At 39.8% G+C, this 16,789-nt stretch overlaps 1 protein-coding gene across 2 annotated transcripts; it reads left to right on the forward strand.

Moving 5' to 3' along the window:
- The first annotated feature begins 432 nt into the window (after nucleotides 1-432).
- LOC137177004 (NLR family CARD domain-containing protein 3-like) lies at nucleotides 433-14,151 on the forward strand. 2 transcript variants are annotated; one of them, XM_067583078.1, is made up of 13 exons: nucleotides 433-1,697; nucleotides 2,314-2,422; nucleotides 3,557-3,693; nucleotides 3,774-3,944; nucleotides 4,278-4,385; nucleotides 4,720-4,845; nucleotides 7,925-8,003; nucleotides 8,165-8,393; nucleotides 8,553-10,350; nucleotides 10,468-10,641; nucleotides 11,935-12,108; nucleotides 12,399-12,445; nucleotides 12,600-14,151. In XM_067583078.1, exons 3-13 carry the CDS (start codon nucleotides 3,605-3,607, stop codon nucleotides 13,139-13,141), a joined length of 3,537 nt encoding a protein of 1,178 aa, XP_067439179.1. In that variant the 5' UTR covers nucleotides 433-1,697; nucleotides 2,314-2,422; nucleotides 3,557-3,604; the 3' UTR covers nucleotides 13,142-14,151. The 2 variants fall into 2 exon arrangements, with proteins under 2 accessions (XP_067439179.1, XP_067439180.1); XM_067583079.1 differs by lacking the exon at nucleotides 4,278-4,385.
- Nucleotides 14,152-16,789: the final 2,638 nt, after the last annotated feature.

Below are 16,789 nucleotides of genomic sequence, written 5' to 3' on the forward strand. Positions count from 1 at the left end.
AGGTGCATTTCACCGAATTCAAACATTAAAGGTCCAGGTTTGTAGTAACGGAGAATTACTGTGCCTGAAATAGTTGCAGTGGTGGAAAATAACTAAGTATATTTACTTAAGTACAATTTTGAGGTACTTTGCTTGAGTATTTTTATTTGATGCTACTTTAAATAACGTGTCTGTGTGGTCTCCAGGTAGCAGCTAAAATCAAATCTCCTCGTTATAAAATTTGTGTTCTTCAGTTCTTTTGTGCTGCAGACTCAGAGGAGAGTGTCAGCGTTGCTGGTGGAGCACCAAAGCTTCACATTGCCAAAATAAAAACTACAAAAAATGTACATAAACAGAAGAATTGTGATTTTGCTGTTAGAAATATATATATATAAGAATAGTAAAAATAGCTTAAAATAAAACGGAAAAATGTAGACTTGCAGTGAAAAATTTAGATAAAAGTAAGTGAGAACTATGTAAACTGCAACAATTTTTTGTTTCTTTTTTAAAAATAAATGAATGTATGTAGAGTAAATGTGTCTATGTACAGAGAACAGCACAGTCCAAATGCTTGGTGCAGGAATACACAGGTGGTTGACAGTCTTCATGGTGGTTGTTTTCCATTAGACGCCCTTTTCTGATCACAACAGTTCACAAATCTTGCTGCTGTTTGGCCTCTCTCCATGGTAGGCTGTGCTCACCAAGTCTGTACATGTTCAAGAGAGATCCTTATCTTGGATCGGTCACAGAGTGTTCTCTGTTTAGGGCCAAATAACATTCCAGTTTATTCTGGTTTTTGGTTGATTCTCTCCATTCTGTGAGATAGTTTTCTTTTTGTTTTGTTATACTTTGGTTTAGTCTAATGTTGTTTCTGTGTGGGGACTCTGCTTGTGTTTGTGAGCCGACTGGCTGAGGGGGCTTCTCTCAGGATCTCTCTGTGGGTGAGGACCTTTTTATGGGTCACTTTCTTTTAGATGTTTCTCAAATTTAAATGCTCTCCCTTGAATTTTCATGGTTAGTGGGTATATTTGAAACTTTTCATTGGACGTGAAAATGGATTTGCAGAATTCTGCATGCGTTCTTTCTTATAAAATCTTTTTTGGGGAGTGGACCCCAGACCTGCAACCATAAAGGGAAATAAGTTATATAACAGAGTCCAATACTTTAAGCCAGATACTTGATGTTCCTTCTGATGGTGTAAAAAGCTCTTCTTGCCTTGTCTCTCAGGTAATTTGTTGTCAATAATCAATAATTATTCTTAAAGATGATCATCAGCACATTGAAAAGTGTTTGTCCAGTTATAATGTAAGTAAATCACATGTGATAATATTAAAGCTAGAGATGTTTTACAGTTAATTGATCTGACTGATTAGTTCATGTTAATGTTTGTCAGTGATTCATGAACTCCAGCTTTCAAACATTCAAACATCAGCTGAGTGTTTGTGTTCCTATGAGGAAGTTTCATGTTTTAATCACACGTTAGCATCTGATTGAGACTCAGTTCAACGAGTCAGACTGCATACTTTGGTAGTGAAGAGATGAAGGTGTGTCAGCCTGCACACACACACACACTGATGAAGGACAAGAAGCTGCGTCAGTTAAATGAATGTGATGAAAATGCAGATTTAACTGAAGCACAAACCTGCTTTTCTACACAGACCTGCTCAAGACAGAGCAAACAGAGCTGCAGAGTGACGAAGTTCATGAGAAAAAGTTCAGTAAGTGGAGTTTAATTTGTCTACATTAAAGGGACATGGTTTTCTCTAGTTTGTGGGAAATGAATCACTAATTATTTCAGCTGGAGAAACTAATTTATTATGAATGTGTTATTGTTGGATGGAGTTTCATTTCAAACAGAAATATCAGCTGATAAACTTCCTCCTTAGATGAGGAAAGATGGCCGTCTGTTCATTACATTCATATTTCAGACGCTTTTGTTTTTCGTGTCTGTGTGAGAAGAAACTCTGAAGAGTCCAAAAGTCAGATTTGTGTGAATTATTGATTTGAATTCTGACTCTGTGATGGAGATTATTTCCATCTGATCTGTGATTCAATGTCAATTATTGATGTGAAGAAATAACTTTACGGATATTACAAAACAATGTTTTATTCCTGTCAGTTACGTCTTAAATCTGATGAATCTAAATGTAACGTTCAGCTTCTCTTCACATGAATGTCATGATGAGTTATTTTTTCTAACAGCACACAGTTAAACACTGAGAAACCATCAATACAACAATAAATATACAAATACATGAACAATAAATGAGTGACAAACATCCATAAAGTGTCATCATGTTGTGAGTCTTCCTACCTGTCCCTCCTCCTCTACAGGTGGAGCTCTGACTCGTTCCAGGAAACAGCTCACCTGTGACAAACACTTTTCTTTTCTCTTCAGACGTGGAGTGGAGAGTCTTTGTCTTCAGCAGTTTGGATGTTAACTGTAAGTTTGCTTTGTTTCATAGTTGAACTTTCTCTTTAGTAACTTCAGGGTTTGTTTGTTGCTGTATGATGTTTTTATTTCATCAGAAAGTTTGGAGAACTCTCATGTTGGAAGATAAATCTACATGTTGTTAAATGATTGATTTACTGGAATCAAACAATATTAATGAACAGCTGATGATTATTTCCTTTCTTCAGCCCTCACAAATCAAACTAAATCTACTTTTTTAAGGTTGTTTCCAGCGGCGTAAAGTCAGACACTACAGTATAGGCCTGCTACTGTTTCCTGTGAAAAAAATCAAATGTATTGTATTGACTGATGTGGAGGGACAGTCAGAGGACATCATCAAGTTCAGTGTTGCTACAATAACATGCATACAGTCCACTTGTGTTCTTGCTTTATAATGACGTATTACTGGTATATGCAGTTAGACAGGAGCTGATGATGTGTGTATTTATTGCTTCATATATCTTTGTAATCAGAGTTCATCTGTAACTACTGAGTTTCTCTCAGAAGTTCACATGTACCATCACCACATTAAAACACTGTCGGCTTTATGTACAATTTGATCAACATTAAACTACTAAATTAAAAAAGGCTATAAAATAGTCTCACTTTACACCAAATTACATTTTATTTGCATCATTAAAAGCAGTTAAGATCTAACATCTGCTGCTGTTTAGTTTGTATTTACTGTAAAAGAAGTCATATCAAAGTAAATGTGCCCTGATTCTAATCATTTAATACATTTGTGTTTGTGCGTCATGTGCACTACTAATGTGACAACAACATCAAAGAGAACTAATAGATAACTGAAACTATTAACACGTTGTTTATTGGTGTTGAATTGATTGAATATGAATGAAATTCAGTCAGTGTGAGTCAGTGAATGTAAATCCTCCTCCATGCATCATGTGGGCTGCTCTTCACTTCACTGCAGCTTCATGACGCCATCTAGTGGACTGATAGTAGAAGTACAGCAGCTGATGGCAGCTTTCTCTGACTCACACTGCTGTCTGGCTGCATTTACACTGATATATAACAGAAAATAACAGCCAATCACAGGAGGAGCAGATGATATTTAGGATTTGAGAGGAGAAATGATGTACAGGATGATTTGTGTTTCCTCTCCAGGTGAAGGTAGAAAGTGTGTGTGACTGATGTGGATGTGACTTCAGCAGCATGGATCAGTGTGAGGACAGAGAGGAGGGAGTCCCTCCCTCTAAAAGCTCTCTGTGTGGGGAACATGACAGCCAGACCAAAGCTCAGAGGTGAGATGAGGATCTCTAACTGTCCATCACTGTTCTCCACCATCATTATTCACACTCAAAGCTCTGTGTAGTGTGTGTAGGAGGAGAAGAACAACAACAACAACAACAACAAGGAGGCAGCACAGACCAGACTCTGCTGGACCTGAACCTGAACCAGAACCTGGACCTGAACCCAGCTGTGTGTCCTTCAAGAGCGACTGGTCAAAGGAGGATGTTACTAATTTTAAACAAAGACAATCATTTGATCAAAAGTGAGTTTTTTTTCAGTATTAAAACTGGGACAATATGGGCTTAAATCTAAATCAGTATAAATAGTTGTCAGTAGTATTATTTGAGATTGAGGGTTTTAGCTCCTCAACAGTGCAGTAAGGGAAAAAAAGAAATATTTAAAATAATAAAATCAATAGTAATAGACAATAGTATGAAGAACAAGAGTATAAAACATATGAGTGTATTTATGTATAGTACGGTGTGCATGTGTTGTTTTTTTTATATTAAAACTGTTCAAATTCAACATGTTTTAAAGAAGAATACTGTTGAATATGTGAGCTTTAATAAAATTATAAGTGATGTTTTTCTATCAGGATCCATCAGAGACCAGACTCAGCTGGACCTGGACCCAGTTGTGTGTCCCTCCACAGCAACTGGTCAAAAGAGGATGTTACTAATTTTAAACAATCATCTGATCAAAAGTAAGTTGTTCTCAGTATTAAAATTGGGACAATATGAGCTTAAATCTAAATCAGTTGTCTAAATAGTTGTCAGTAGAATTATTTGAGATTGAGGGTTTTAGCTCCTCAACAGTGCAGTAAGGAAAAAAAGAAATATTTAAAATAGTAAAATCAATAGTAATAGATAAAAAAAATTATGAAGAAGAGTATAAAACATATGAGTTTATGTATGAACGGTGCGATTTGCATGTGTTGTTTTTTTATATTAACACTGTTCAAATTTGACATGTTTTAAAGAATAATTCTGCTGAATATGTGAGCTTTAATAAAATGATAAGTGCTGTTTTTCTACCAGGATCCATCAGAGACCAGACTCTGCTAGACCTGAACCTGGACCTGGACCCAGCTGTGTGTCCTTCAAGAGCGACTGGTCAAAGGAGGATGTTACTAATTTTAAACAAAGACAATCATTTGATCAAATGTAAGTTATTCTCAGTGTCAAACAATATGAGACATGACAATATGAGCTAAAATCTAAATCAGGATAAATAGTTGTCAGTTGAATTATTTGAGATTTGGATCATTTATTGTTATTTCTAATATGAGTAAGACTCAGAACTCTGAAGCAATCTTTGTTATTGTTTTCTAAGTTTTTCAAAGAAATATTTTGACACACTTACCTCAGGGAGTCTCTGGACGTTTCATTTCTAGCAGTGAACTGAATTTACTTTTAGATGACTTTTGTTGTCATGTTGTTGTAAGTGGGTGTAGAGGACTGCTTGTCTCCAGCGTCAGCACCATAGCTGCAGTTTGAAGCACACGCAGGCTCTAGCTGCCTTGCTCCAGGGCACTTCAGCAGTGTACAATGAGGGAGGGAGAGCTTTATGGAAGGTTGGTGAGAGCTGTTGGGACTAAACCACACTGACTCTGAGCTGAAAGCTACAAACAGACTGAGCTGTTGATTCTCAGTGGGATCAGCAGGACTAGTAAAGCTTTACCACTACAGGGAGTCATCTGATTCTCTGTTCACATCCAAATATCACTTGATTGACCTTTAGCTTGTGTTTGTCTCTGTGTGGTAACGTAATGTGAGCTCATTCACTAATATATGTGTAGAAATGTTATTACAGTGGAAACTGCTTATAATCACATCTGTCCGGGTCAAATTCATCACCATAAGTGGATAATTATTACAACCGATTATTTTTCTTTTTCTTTATTTCTCATGCAGATTATCATCAAATTGACATTTGTATATTTATTACATGAATATAAAGTAATAAAACAGGCTTCGGTATTCACAGAATTTTATCGACTGTTTCAAAATATAGTGCAGCTGCTTCAAACACTTCATTGCTGCATCTTGTTGGCTCATTTTTGCCAGTTTGTCATTAGCTTCAAGGAGACTATGTTTTCATTTAGAGACAATGACTTTCTTTTTCCCGGCATGATTTCAATGTGCATGCAGCACCAGACTCAGGTAACCAGCTGGAAGCAGACTGGTTGTGCATTTAGGCTGCGGGGATAGGGGCCGCAGTGGCCTGCAGCGAGAAACTTGAACCAGAATCAAGTTTTGGAGAAACGCAACCCATAACACTGCGGTGGCCAATCACAGCCGGTGATCAGACTGATTAGAACTGTAACCCTGCCATGAGGGAGGACAAAAACATTCTTAGTAAGACGGGATGACATTTCTCTTTGTTTGATAACATTAAAAATAAAGTTAGGCTTTGCTGACAAATTCCCGACTCATTTTAAAAAAGACAAGAGAAAGCGAGAGAGAAATAAGCAGTGGTTGAGCAAGCTAGAGAGTGGATGAGGAAAGCGAGCAGTGGTAGTGAGAAAGCCGGTGAATGAGAAGAATAAAACACTATTTTCTGATTGTTTCAGTGGTTGCAGATAAACAGCCCACACCCTGTACTTCTGCACAAACCTGCAGAGGTGCACCACAACACCTGATAATGGCTGCAGCCGCTAATTGCATATCATATGCGTATCATGGGAGTAAGGTAGAAAAAAAAATTGAATTACCATAGTTTTAATTTTTTTTCCATATGTTTTCATGTATGCAAAGACACAAAAAGAACACTGTAAGTGGAATACTTGATTACTCTAAGCAAATTATTTAAACAGCATTTGTATAGGAATGATTCTGTGCCAAGCTTTTTGATCCATATAAGCAGTTGATCATTGTAACCGTGATCACTATAAACGGTTTCCACTGTACTTTGCGCACAAAATAAGCGTGCACACAGAATTACTGTCAGATTCATGACACGTGCGCACCACCCAATTTTGTTATGACCACCGTGTGTATGTTAGTGAATCAGAATCATAAAATGACAGGCTTGTGCCACTATCGGTAATTAGCATACTACCATGCCCCCATTTCTCTATATATGGAAAGCTATGTTGGAGTGGTGCAGCAGTGGAGAGAGCTGTCACTCATTGCAAATAGAGCCATGATGGTAAAAATGTAGAAAAACTTTACTGCTAGTGAAATGCAAATAATAGTTTCAGAAATAGAAGCAAGAAAAGGCAAATTTGGCTGGTAAACATGTCATTGGCACAACCGTTAAGATCCTGATTGTGAATCCTGTATACAGCCTGCATACCTGTTGCACCATCACAGTACACAGTACGTCAAAAAGTTGGTAAATGTATAGATCTGTGGAATTGATCTAAATAAATCTCTACTGCTGCGCCAGGTGCACATCTTGTTTTGTCTCTGTCCACAACAGGCCATGATGTAACAACAGCAGAGCCCCCCCACACACACACACCCAAATCTGATGCTGTCATATTCCAATATGGAAACTTCAATACATGAGCTGTTGTCCTCTAAAAGTGAGAACAGGACAATTTAATATATTAATAATTTGATTACATTTATAATGACCATTTATAGATTACGATGTCTTAACTATTAATTTTATAATTAGTAAATAAATAGTGTATTATTAGCAATTTAACACATTTAATTGTTGTATATTTAGGCCCCATCATTTTTTAAATAATTGTGGTTCTAATATATTGTTTATATTGAATAAATATTGACTTATAATTTAAAGACTGTGGGACATTTATGATTTGTGCGTACACATGGTCTAAGGCAGTTCTAAATTTAAAAGAGAGAAGTAACAGGAGCGCTGCTGGTGTCCCTCAAACCACCAGTACTTATGGAAGGGAATAATATTCAAGAAGAGCGGAAGAATTATGACCAAAAAAATGGCATAAAAAATCCAAGTCCTCCACACCCTGAAGAAGTCACAAGCTGACATGTGTTGGTGTGGTTTTTAATAACTCTAGCCCACCGAAATAAAGGCTAAAACCTACCTCCAGTGCCTGGACTTGGATTTTTTATGCCATTTTTTTGGTCATAATTCTTCCGCAGTTCACAAATTTGTTCACAGAGTAAGAACAAATTCAGATAAGAATATATGATGAATCCCAGATTTTTGCTTGAAATGTTTGTACACACGGTTTCAGCACACGTAAAGTGTGCATGCACACTGTTTTTGAATGTGGCCCATTTTGAGCTCATCATGATTCCTCCACAGAGTGGGCCAGGAGAGCTCTGAGGTTCCCGGTGGTCAGTCTGCCCAGCAGCATCAAACACAGTTGGACTCCATATTTATGGTCTGTACATGTACAACAACTACTTTTACATCTATTCTGTTCACAATCCTCTCCATTCTGCACTTTGTAGACCAGTTGATTGTCGGTCTGTCCAACATGGATCTGATGTTTGCTTCATGATTTTAGTTTCATTGTGCCATTCATATAGTATTCTGTTCCAGCTGCTGGAGGAGAACATCGTCACTTTTGTGAAGAACGAGCTGAAGAAGATGCAGAAGGTTCTAACTTCAGATTACCCAGAATGCTTAGAGAGTCAGAGAGAGGATGAAGAGGTGTTGGATGGTGAGGAGGAGGAGCAGAGGAGGAGCAGCAGAGAGGCATTTCTGAAGATCACCCTGCACTTCCTGAGGAGAATGAAGCAGGAGGAGCTGGCTGACCGTCTGCAGAACAGTAAGACGATTTCTATAAAGATTTAACATGCTTGGTAAATGAGACATTTACTGAAGTCTCAAGAGATGGAGGAAAATATGTTCATATATACATTCTTTAGGAGAATCAGATTTTCTTCACTAATTAATAAATTATCTTATATCTTGTGTGTTCATTCAGGAAGTCCTGCAGGTTGTCAGTCTAAACTCAAGTCTAACCTGAAGAAGAAGTTCCAGTGTGTGTTTGAGGGGATTGCTAAAGCAGGAAACCCAACCCTTCTGAATCAGATCTACACAGAGCTCTACATCACAGAGGGAGGGACTGCAGAGGTCAATGATGAACATGAGGTCAGACAGATTGAAACAACATCCAGAAAACCAGCCAGACCAGAAACAACCATTAGACAAGAAGACATCTTTAAAGCCTCACCTGGAAGAGATGGACCAATCAGAACAGTGATGACAAAGGGAGTGGCTGGCATTGGGAAAACATTCTTAACACAGAAGTTCACTCTGGACTGGGCTGAAGACAAAGCCAACCAGGACATACACTTCACATTTCCATTTACTTTCAGAGAGCTGAATGTGCTGAAAGAGAAAAAGTACAGCTTGGTGGAACTTGTCCATCACTTCTTTACTGAAACCAAAGAAGCAGGAATCTGCAGGTTTGAAGAGTTCCAGGTTGTGTTTATCTTTGACGGTCTGGATGAGTGTCGACTTCCTCTGGACTTCCACAACAATGAGATCCTGACTGATGTTTCAGAGTCCACCTCAGTGGATGTGCTGCTGACAAACCTCATCAGGGGGAAACTGCTTCCCTCTGCTCACCTCTGGATAACCACACGACCTGCAGCAGCCAATCAGATCCCTCCTGAGTGCGTTAGCATGGTGACAGAGGTCAGAGGGTTCACTGACCCACAGAAGGAGGAGTACTTCAGGAAGAGATTCAGTGATAAGAAGCAGGCCAGCACAATCATCTCCCACATCAAGACATCACGAAGCCTCCACATCATGTGCCACATGCCAGTCTTCTGCTGGATCACTGCTACAGTTCTGGAGGATGTGTTGAAAAGCAGAGAGGAAAGAGAGCTGCCCACGACCCTGACTGAGATGTACATCCACTTCCTGGTGCTTCAGTCCAAACTGAAGAATGTCAAGTATGATGGAGGAGCTGAGACAGATCCACACTGGAATCCAGAGAGCAGGAAGATGATTGAGTCTCTGGGAAAACTGGCTTTTGAGCATCTGCAGAAAGGCAACCTGATCTTCTATGAATCAGACCTGACAGAGTGTGGCATCAATATCAGAGCAGCCTCAGTGTACTCAGGAGTGTTCACACAGGTTTTTAAAGAGGAGAGAGGGCTGTACCAGGACAAGGTGTTCTGTTTTGTCCATCTGAGTGTTCAGGAGTTTCTGGCTGCTCTTCATGTCCATCTGACATTCATTAACTCTGGAGTCAGTCCGCTGGCAGAAGAACAAACAACATCCAAAAAGTCTGAGACTAAACTAAAATCTGCAGAGACACATCTCTACCAGAGTTCTGTGGATGAGGCCTTACAGAGTCCAAATGGACATCTGGACTTGTTCCTCCGCTTCCTCCTCGGTCTTTCACTGCAGACTAATCAGACTCTCCTAAAAGGCCTGCTGACACAGACAGGAAGTTGCTCGCTGGCCAATGAGGAAACAGTCGAGTACATCAAGAAGAAGATCAGTGAGAATCTCTCTGCGGAGAGAAGCATCAATCTGTTCCACTGTCTGAATGAACTGAAGGATCCTTCTCTAATGGAAGAGATCCAACAGTACTTGAGATCAGGAAGTCTCTCCACAGATGAACTGTCTCCTGGTCAGTGGTCAGCTCTGGTCTTCATCTTGCTGTCATCAGAAAAAGATTTGGACATGTTTGACCTGAGGAAATACTCTGCTTCAGAGGAGGCTCTTCTGAGGCTGCTGCCAGTGGTCAAAGCCTCCAATAAAGCTCTGTAAGTACACAGATAGTTGGATTTTTCATTATTATTTAAATGCTCTGCTATCTTTTTAACAGGGCAGAAAAATGAATAACCCCTTACTTGGTTTTCTTCTTTATATTTCCTCTTCAGACTGAATGGCTGTAACCTCTCAGAGAAAAGCTGTGCAGCTCTGTCTTCAGTTCTCAGCTCCCAGTCCTCTAGTCTGAGAGAGCTGGATATGAGTAACAACAACCTGCAGGATTCAGGAGTGAAGCTGCTGTCTGCTGGACTGGAGAGCCCACACTGCACACTGGAAACACTCAGGTCAGAATTCATCAACCTGGTCAACAGATGAACATTTAAAATCTGAATGATATTAGAGGCAGGTTTGTCTTTGCTAATATGATTCGTCAAACCAGTTTTTACTTAACTTCAGCAGTAGAGAATTACTTTCCCTTCAGATTTTTTATAAGGACCCAAGCATGAAAGTACCAGGGGCCCAACGGTACCTGGCACCTCTTAGATCCATACCCTAAGGAAAAGTGAAGCCATTTGCAGGCATTGTACTTTGACAAACTCCTCCTGGAATTTCACTTAAGCAACTTCATATTAGGCAGCTCACATCCTTTGCAATGCTAAATTGGGAAGCTTTTGAGTTTTCGTGGAACACCCTTGGTGTGGTGTGCCAGTCCATTTTGCACAAAACATAAAACAGGCAGTTGTTGTAACTCAACTTTACATTGTCCAATCTGTCCCAAATATCACATGCTTGATAAGAGCCCAGGTCTGAACACATCTACATGTAAATATTGAGTCATAATCATAGCGCCACCTACTGATAACAGGAAACATCCCATTTACATGAAATTTACATGGTGTGGTCCACACATGATATACAGCAACTTTACATATAATTAGTGGATGTTCTCTAGTGCAACATAAGGAAACAGGAAGTGATATTTAACTCCTTCATGCAACATCAAATATTCATGCAAATGCATATGCATGTCAGGTGACCTCCACTAAACATAGCGTTACCATGATTGCCGCTCCATCACTGCTTGCAGCTTTAATTGTTTTCTTTTGTTTTTGTTTTTGTTCTTGAATCTTTAAATACCACGGATGATTTTACAGATTTCTTCGAAATGTGTCTGAAAACCATTGGACTTGGACAGCCAAGTATTTACAGGGGGTTCCTTGAGCACCAGTTGCAGACTAAAGAGCAGACTAGTGGCCTCTATTTAGTGGATACTTTGCTTAACTACTGTGAAGTTACATGTTATGGCAGGAGGCGCCTTGATTTTGTGTAGTTTAACTTCAACATACTAGACCTGAAAAATGCACACGGCACTCTGCTAAAAGTACATCTGTATTCTTCCTTTTGGCAAAAGCTTCACTCTTCATAAACGCATTTGAATGTTTTTAACATTTAGATCACAATGACGAGGTCAAAACTTGCTGCTGAATCATCCCTCTGGCTGGATGCTCAACTCTCTGGAGCTCCCTTATTCAGTTCGTCTTTTGGTTAGTTAGTTTAGAGACAGTTTGTTGTTGTATCTGACAGCACACAACAGTACTCATAGACTGTCTGACGTGTGTTGTTTTGTGTTTTTGCAGCCTGTCAGGATGTCTGATCACAGAGGAAGGCTGTGCTTCTCTGGCCTCAGCTCTGAGCTCCAACCCCTCCCATCTGAGAGAGCTTGACCTGAGCTGCAATCATCCAGGAGCATCAGGAGAGAAGCTGCTGTCTGCTGGAGTTGAGGATCCACACTGGAGTCTGGACACTCTCAGGTATGGAGAGACAATGTCTGATAGAGGAGGAAGAGCTGGAAACATTTTCTCTGTTTCTCTGTTTTTGTTATTTCTAACTGAAGTTTCCTGTAAATGTTGAAAGTTAAACCTGATTAGATTCAATCTGGGTTTCAGAAAGATTGGGATACTGGATTCAGATTAGATAAAAGTCTATCAAAGCCCAACCCCACATTTGAACAGAATAATAATACAGTAGACTTTAGCAATGTAATGTCCATGTTTGCATGCTGAAAGAGAACGTGCTGCTCTGACCCCCCTCCTCCTTTCAGGCTGCAGCCTGCTGGAGTCCAATGGTTGACACCAGGTCTGAGAAAGTGTAAGTGTGTTTTTCATTTGATTCATGAAAACAAAGCAAACTTCAAACTGTGACATCACTCATTCACATCCTACTGAGGATGAAGATGATGTCATCATCAAACAGATGATAGATCAATAACTGCAGCTGTATTGTGTCTCGTTCTCTCCATCAGATTTCTGTGACCTCACACTGGATCCAAACACAGTAAACAGAAAACTCAAACTGTCTGACAACAACAGGAAGGTGACATATGTGAGGGATGATCAGTCATATCCTGATCATCCAGACAGATTTGATGACTGGCCTCAGCTGCTGTGTAGAGATGATCTGACTGGTCGCTGTTACTGGGAGGTCGAGTGGGAAGGAAAGGTAGATATATCAGTGAGTTACAGAGGAATCAGCAGGAGAGGAGACAGTTACGACTGCAGGTTTGGAAGGAATGATCAGTCCTGGAGTCTGGAGTGCTCTGGTGATGATTACTGTGCCTGGCACAATAACAGAGGAAAAGTCATCCTTCACTCCTTCTCCTCCTCTGTCTCTAACAGAGTAGCAGTGTATGTGGACTGTCCTGCTGGCACTTTGTCCTTCTACAGAGTCTCCTCTGACACACTGATCCACCTCCACACCTTCAACACTACATTCACTGACCTTCTGTATCCTGGTTTTGGGTTCTGGTCAAGTTGGTCTGGTTCAGTGTTTCTGTGTTCCCTGTAGGAGGGAGAGTCTTTTCCTGTTAGAGAAACTTTCTCATGTTATTTAGTACCAACCTGATCTCTCACTGCTTGTAAATGCAGTGTCTAAACCCAGCATGGTTTCCACATGATTGACAATTGGTCAGTCACATATATACATATATGTATTGTTGAATAGTCTATACATACACATATACTGTATATAACAGTATGTAATATCAAGTTTTTTTATCAGCAGAAATAAGAAATGAAAACTAAATCTCATTAGATAAACACCATGTAACCACAATGTCCAATAATGGATAATATAATGATAACTAAAAAGCTTATAGTTAGGGCCAGCCAGGCTCGCCTTGGATCAGCCCTTAATTATGCTGCTATAGGCCTATAATGCACTGAGTTCCTCTCTTCTCCTCCTCCTCTCCATCTATACGCATTCATGTACCATGACTGCATGTTACTAACTTGGCTTCTTCCCTGGAGTTTTTTGTGCTTTCTCGTCTTTTGGATCTGAGCTGCGGTCCTGTTGGTATTGGGCCCTGAAGTCTTCTCTGGCTATTACTATTATTATTATTACTTGTCATATCTCAATATTTATTATTGTTGTAGTTGCTGTTGTTGTTGTGCTTTTCTGTATCTCTCTCCCCCCTCTCCCTCTTTCTTTCTCTCTCTCAACCCAACTGGTCAAAGCAGATGGCCACCCACCAAGAGCCGGGTTCTGCTTGAGGTTTCTACCCGTTAAAGGGGAGTTTTTCCTTACTGCTGTCGCCAAGTGCTGCTCATGGGGGAATTGTTGGGTCTCTGTAAATTAAAGAGTACGGTCTTGACCTGCTCTATGTGAAAAGTGCCCTGAGATGACTTTTGTTGTGATTTGGCACTATATAAATAAAATTTTATTGATTTTAATTGAATTATTATTATATCAAACTGATCGTATCAATATTGTTACATTGTATTTTAGCATTGTTTTGAATTTCTGAACTGTACCACACATGGTTGCTGTCTTTCTGTGAATAAAGTGTTTATGTTTTACTTATCATTATTATTTCTTATTTATATTGATCCTGTTAATATGCATATTGATCCAGACAGAAATGATCAAAACAAAGTTCTTACAGACACTATGTGCAGGATTAGAATGTTTGTTGACTTTGGCTCACTCTGGTGGGAGGATGAAAAACGACAGTGAGCTAACAGCCTTCATTTGTTGGAAATATTGTTGAAATGCAGAGTAGGGGCTTCTGGCACAACTTCACCCACTTCCAAGGTGCACGAAGAAAGGAAAGAGGTCTAAAGAGGTCAAAATTCCAGTAACACTAGTAGTATATAGAACAACTTTATTGTGAGACCAACGTGATTCGGCTTGTGGCCTTCAGGGATGACTCTGGTGAAGGCAAAATGCGTTGGTCTAACAGTAAAGTTAATAAAGTAGCATCATTTTCTGTCACCCTCTCCCCACTTAGGCTCATGATGCTATCCATGGTGCTGATACAATGATCAGGACAGGTCACCGCACAAAGCAGAGCTGACCAAGATATGCTCATTTTAGGACTTTTATCCGTTCACTTTTTTTCTTTTAAACCATCGCCTTGTGTTAATTCTTTTATGTAAGAGACACAGATAAGGAATAGTAGGCACTTAATGAGAAACTTGGGCTTGACAATAACCTAATCATTAGCTACATTTTCTAGGTTTCACTGCCTTCAGGGGGAGACTCAGAACCCTGAAAGAGTCTGCACTGTAATAGCAGCATGCACTGTCCTCCACAACATCTGTGTCACCAAGAGGATCCCCCTCCCCAGGCAACACCATCAGCCGATGCAGAAGAAGACGTGCACCCTGTGGTCTCAACAGTGCACGAGGATGTCGTGGACGACTAGTCCGTACACACACTGTTAACACCTTATAAGTTCAGACAGATCTCTTACTTTTTCAAAACATCATAATCAGCTCCTTATTGTTGAACTATTATATATATATATATATATCATGTTGATTTAATCAAAAACACATAGGACTGCTTCTCTTCAAAAAAAAAACATGAGAGGAAGGCCTATCCAGTCGTTGGATCAACTGTATTTCTAATATTAGCTTTTGTTTTTCCATCTCAAGCTTTTCCTGCTCCGCCTGTAATTTTTTTGTTTCTAATATTATTACACTCTAATTATAGGTTGTGAGAGTGATCCTTGAGGCTCAGTGAAGGGGTTGCTTTGAGGTTGTGGGTTCAATCGTCAAATGACTTGACAATGCTGAATATCTCTGATTATCTCAAACTCTTAGCAGACTGGTTGGAAGTTTTGAGGATGTAGGTTTGATATTCATCTAAGAAACAGAGGTCAGTGTCTCAGAGCAGATAGCTCAGTCTGCTAGAGGACTGTCTGGAAGTTCAGTGTCCACCCCCGATGTTCCACAGGTCTGTACACAAGTTTTACTGACCAGTGACGGTGCAACCAATTTTTTAAAAATGTTGGATGTCTCTTGCCATGATACATTTGTTGCTTATTATTACATTCATCATTAATATATTAAGCCCGCTGCCTGTCTATTCTCAAATTCTCAAATGCGACTTCTTAACTTAGATGTACACTGTATTTGAGTGGAGCAGACCATAGAGGCCAAACTTAGCCTCATTTGGAGCCAACTGAATAATGACAGTAGCAGGTTGGATGGTGGTAACTGATTTTTTATGTTGCTTTTTGTAGAACTTTGAACGGCAGCGCTAGTTCAGCCAGCTTTGTTGTTACACATTAGCCCTTTCTGCTCTGTGATCCTCACCGGTATGTGTGTGTTGCTGCTGTAATGTTATGTAAATGCACTTGATAGACATGCCATGAATGTAACAATAAGCATGTGAAAAAGAAATGGTCAAACTGCACAGGGCTCTAGACCAACTTTTCTCAGCACTGTCTCGGAACCATCCAAAAAACAATTCTAACCATCTCACAGCGAATGTAAACCACCCCAAAATCAAAATGTTGTTTCTTTACTGTTTCTGTGCCTGGGGCCCCCAAATCACTAAATCTGCCCCTGTTGAATGTTTTCTTTAAAAATTAGTTAAAGATTAGAGATGCTGCTTTCAGTAATTGTAAACATTTCCATGGTGAACTGTGCCTTTGCAATACAGTTTAATATTAATGTGTATGCTGCCTGCTGGGTTCCGTTTCTGCTCCTGATAACCCAGCCAGTCTGGAATGATTGTAGCATACTGAGTGCACCAATTTCTCCAGCAATCAACTGCACCTTTGCCCTTTGATGTCCAAAGTGCCCTTTTGTCAAGGCATTTATTAACATTAATTATTTATTTTGCTTGTGGCCCTTCTGCTTGTGGCCCTTCAAGAAGAACATTTAACAATTATTAATAATTTAGCTATACATAAAATGACCGTCATGGCCGCTGCCGTCAGTCACATGATGACCTTTCACCTGAGGTCATGGTGACGTGTCCAAACAGTAGTAACTGAGTTGCTGCTGCAGACAGACGCTCAGTGGGAGAAATAACAATGATTTGATTTCATTTCACTGTAAATAGGGTGAACTTCAGCTGCCGGTAAGTGGGCTTTGCAGCGGTGTTATGTGCGTGTTGTTTGGTGTATTTTACAAGAGGAAGTGACATGAACGTGCACGTTTGTTATACAGCCTGTTCACTTAGCCGTTAGCCGCCAGCTAACCA

This window comes from Thunnus thynnus, chromosome 24 (genome assembly GCF_963924715.1).
Source record: "Thunnus thynnus chromosome 24, fThuThy2.1, whole genome shotgun sequence".
In the NCBI taxonomy this organism is placed as follows: domain Eukaryota; kingdom Metazoa; phylum Chordata; class Actinopteri; order Scombriformes; family Scombridae; genus Thunnus; species Thunnus thynnus.

What these genes read in the sequence shown, in the direction of transcription:
- LOC137177004 (XM_067583078.1), top strand. Translation starts at nt 3,605, where the DNA reads ATGGATCAGTGTGAGGACAGAGAGGAGGGAGTCCCTCCCTCTAAAAGC. An exon ending in AAAGCCTCCAATAAAGCTCT is followed by an intron (nt 10,351 to 10,467) that starts GTAAGTACACAG and finishes TTTCCTCTTCAG; the next exon opens with ACTGAATGGCTGTAACCTCT. An exon ending in TGGAGTCTGGACACTCTCAG is followed by an intron (nt 12,109 to 12,398) that starts GTATGGAGAGAC and finishes TCCTCCTTTCAG; the next exon opens with GCTGCAGCCTGCTGGAGTCC.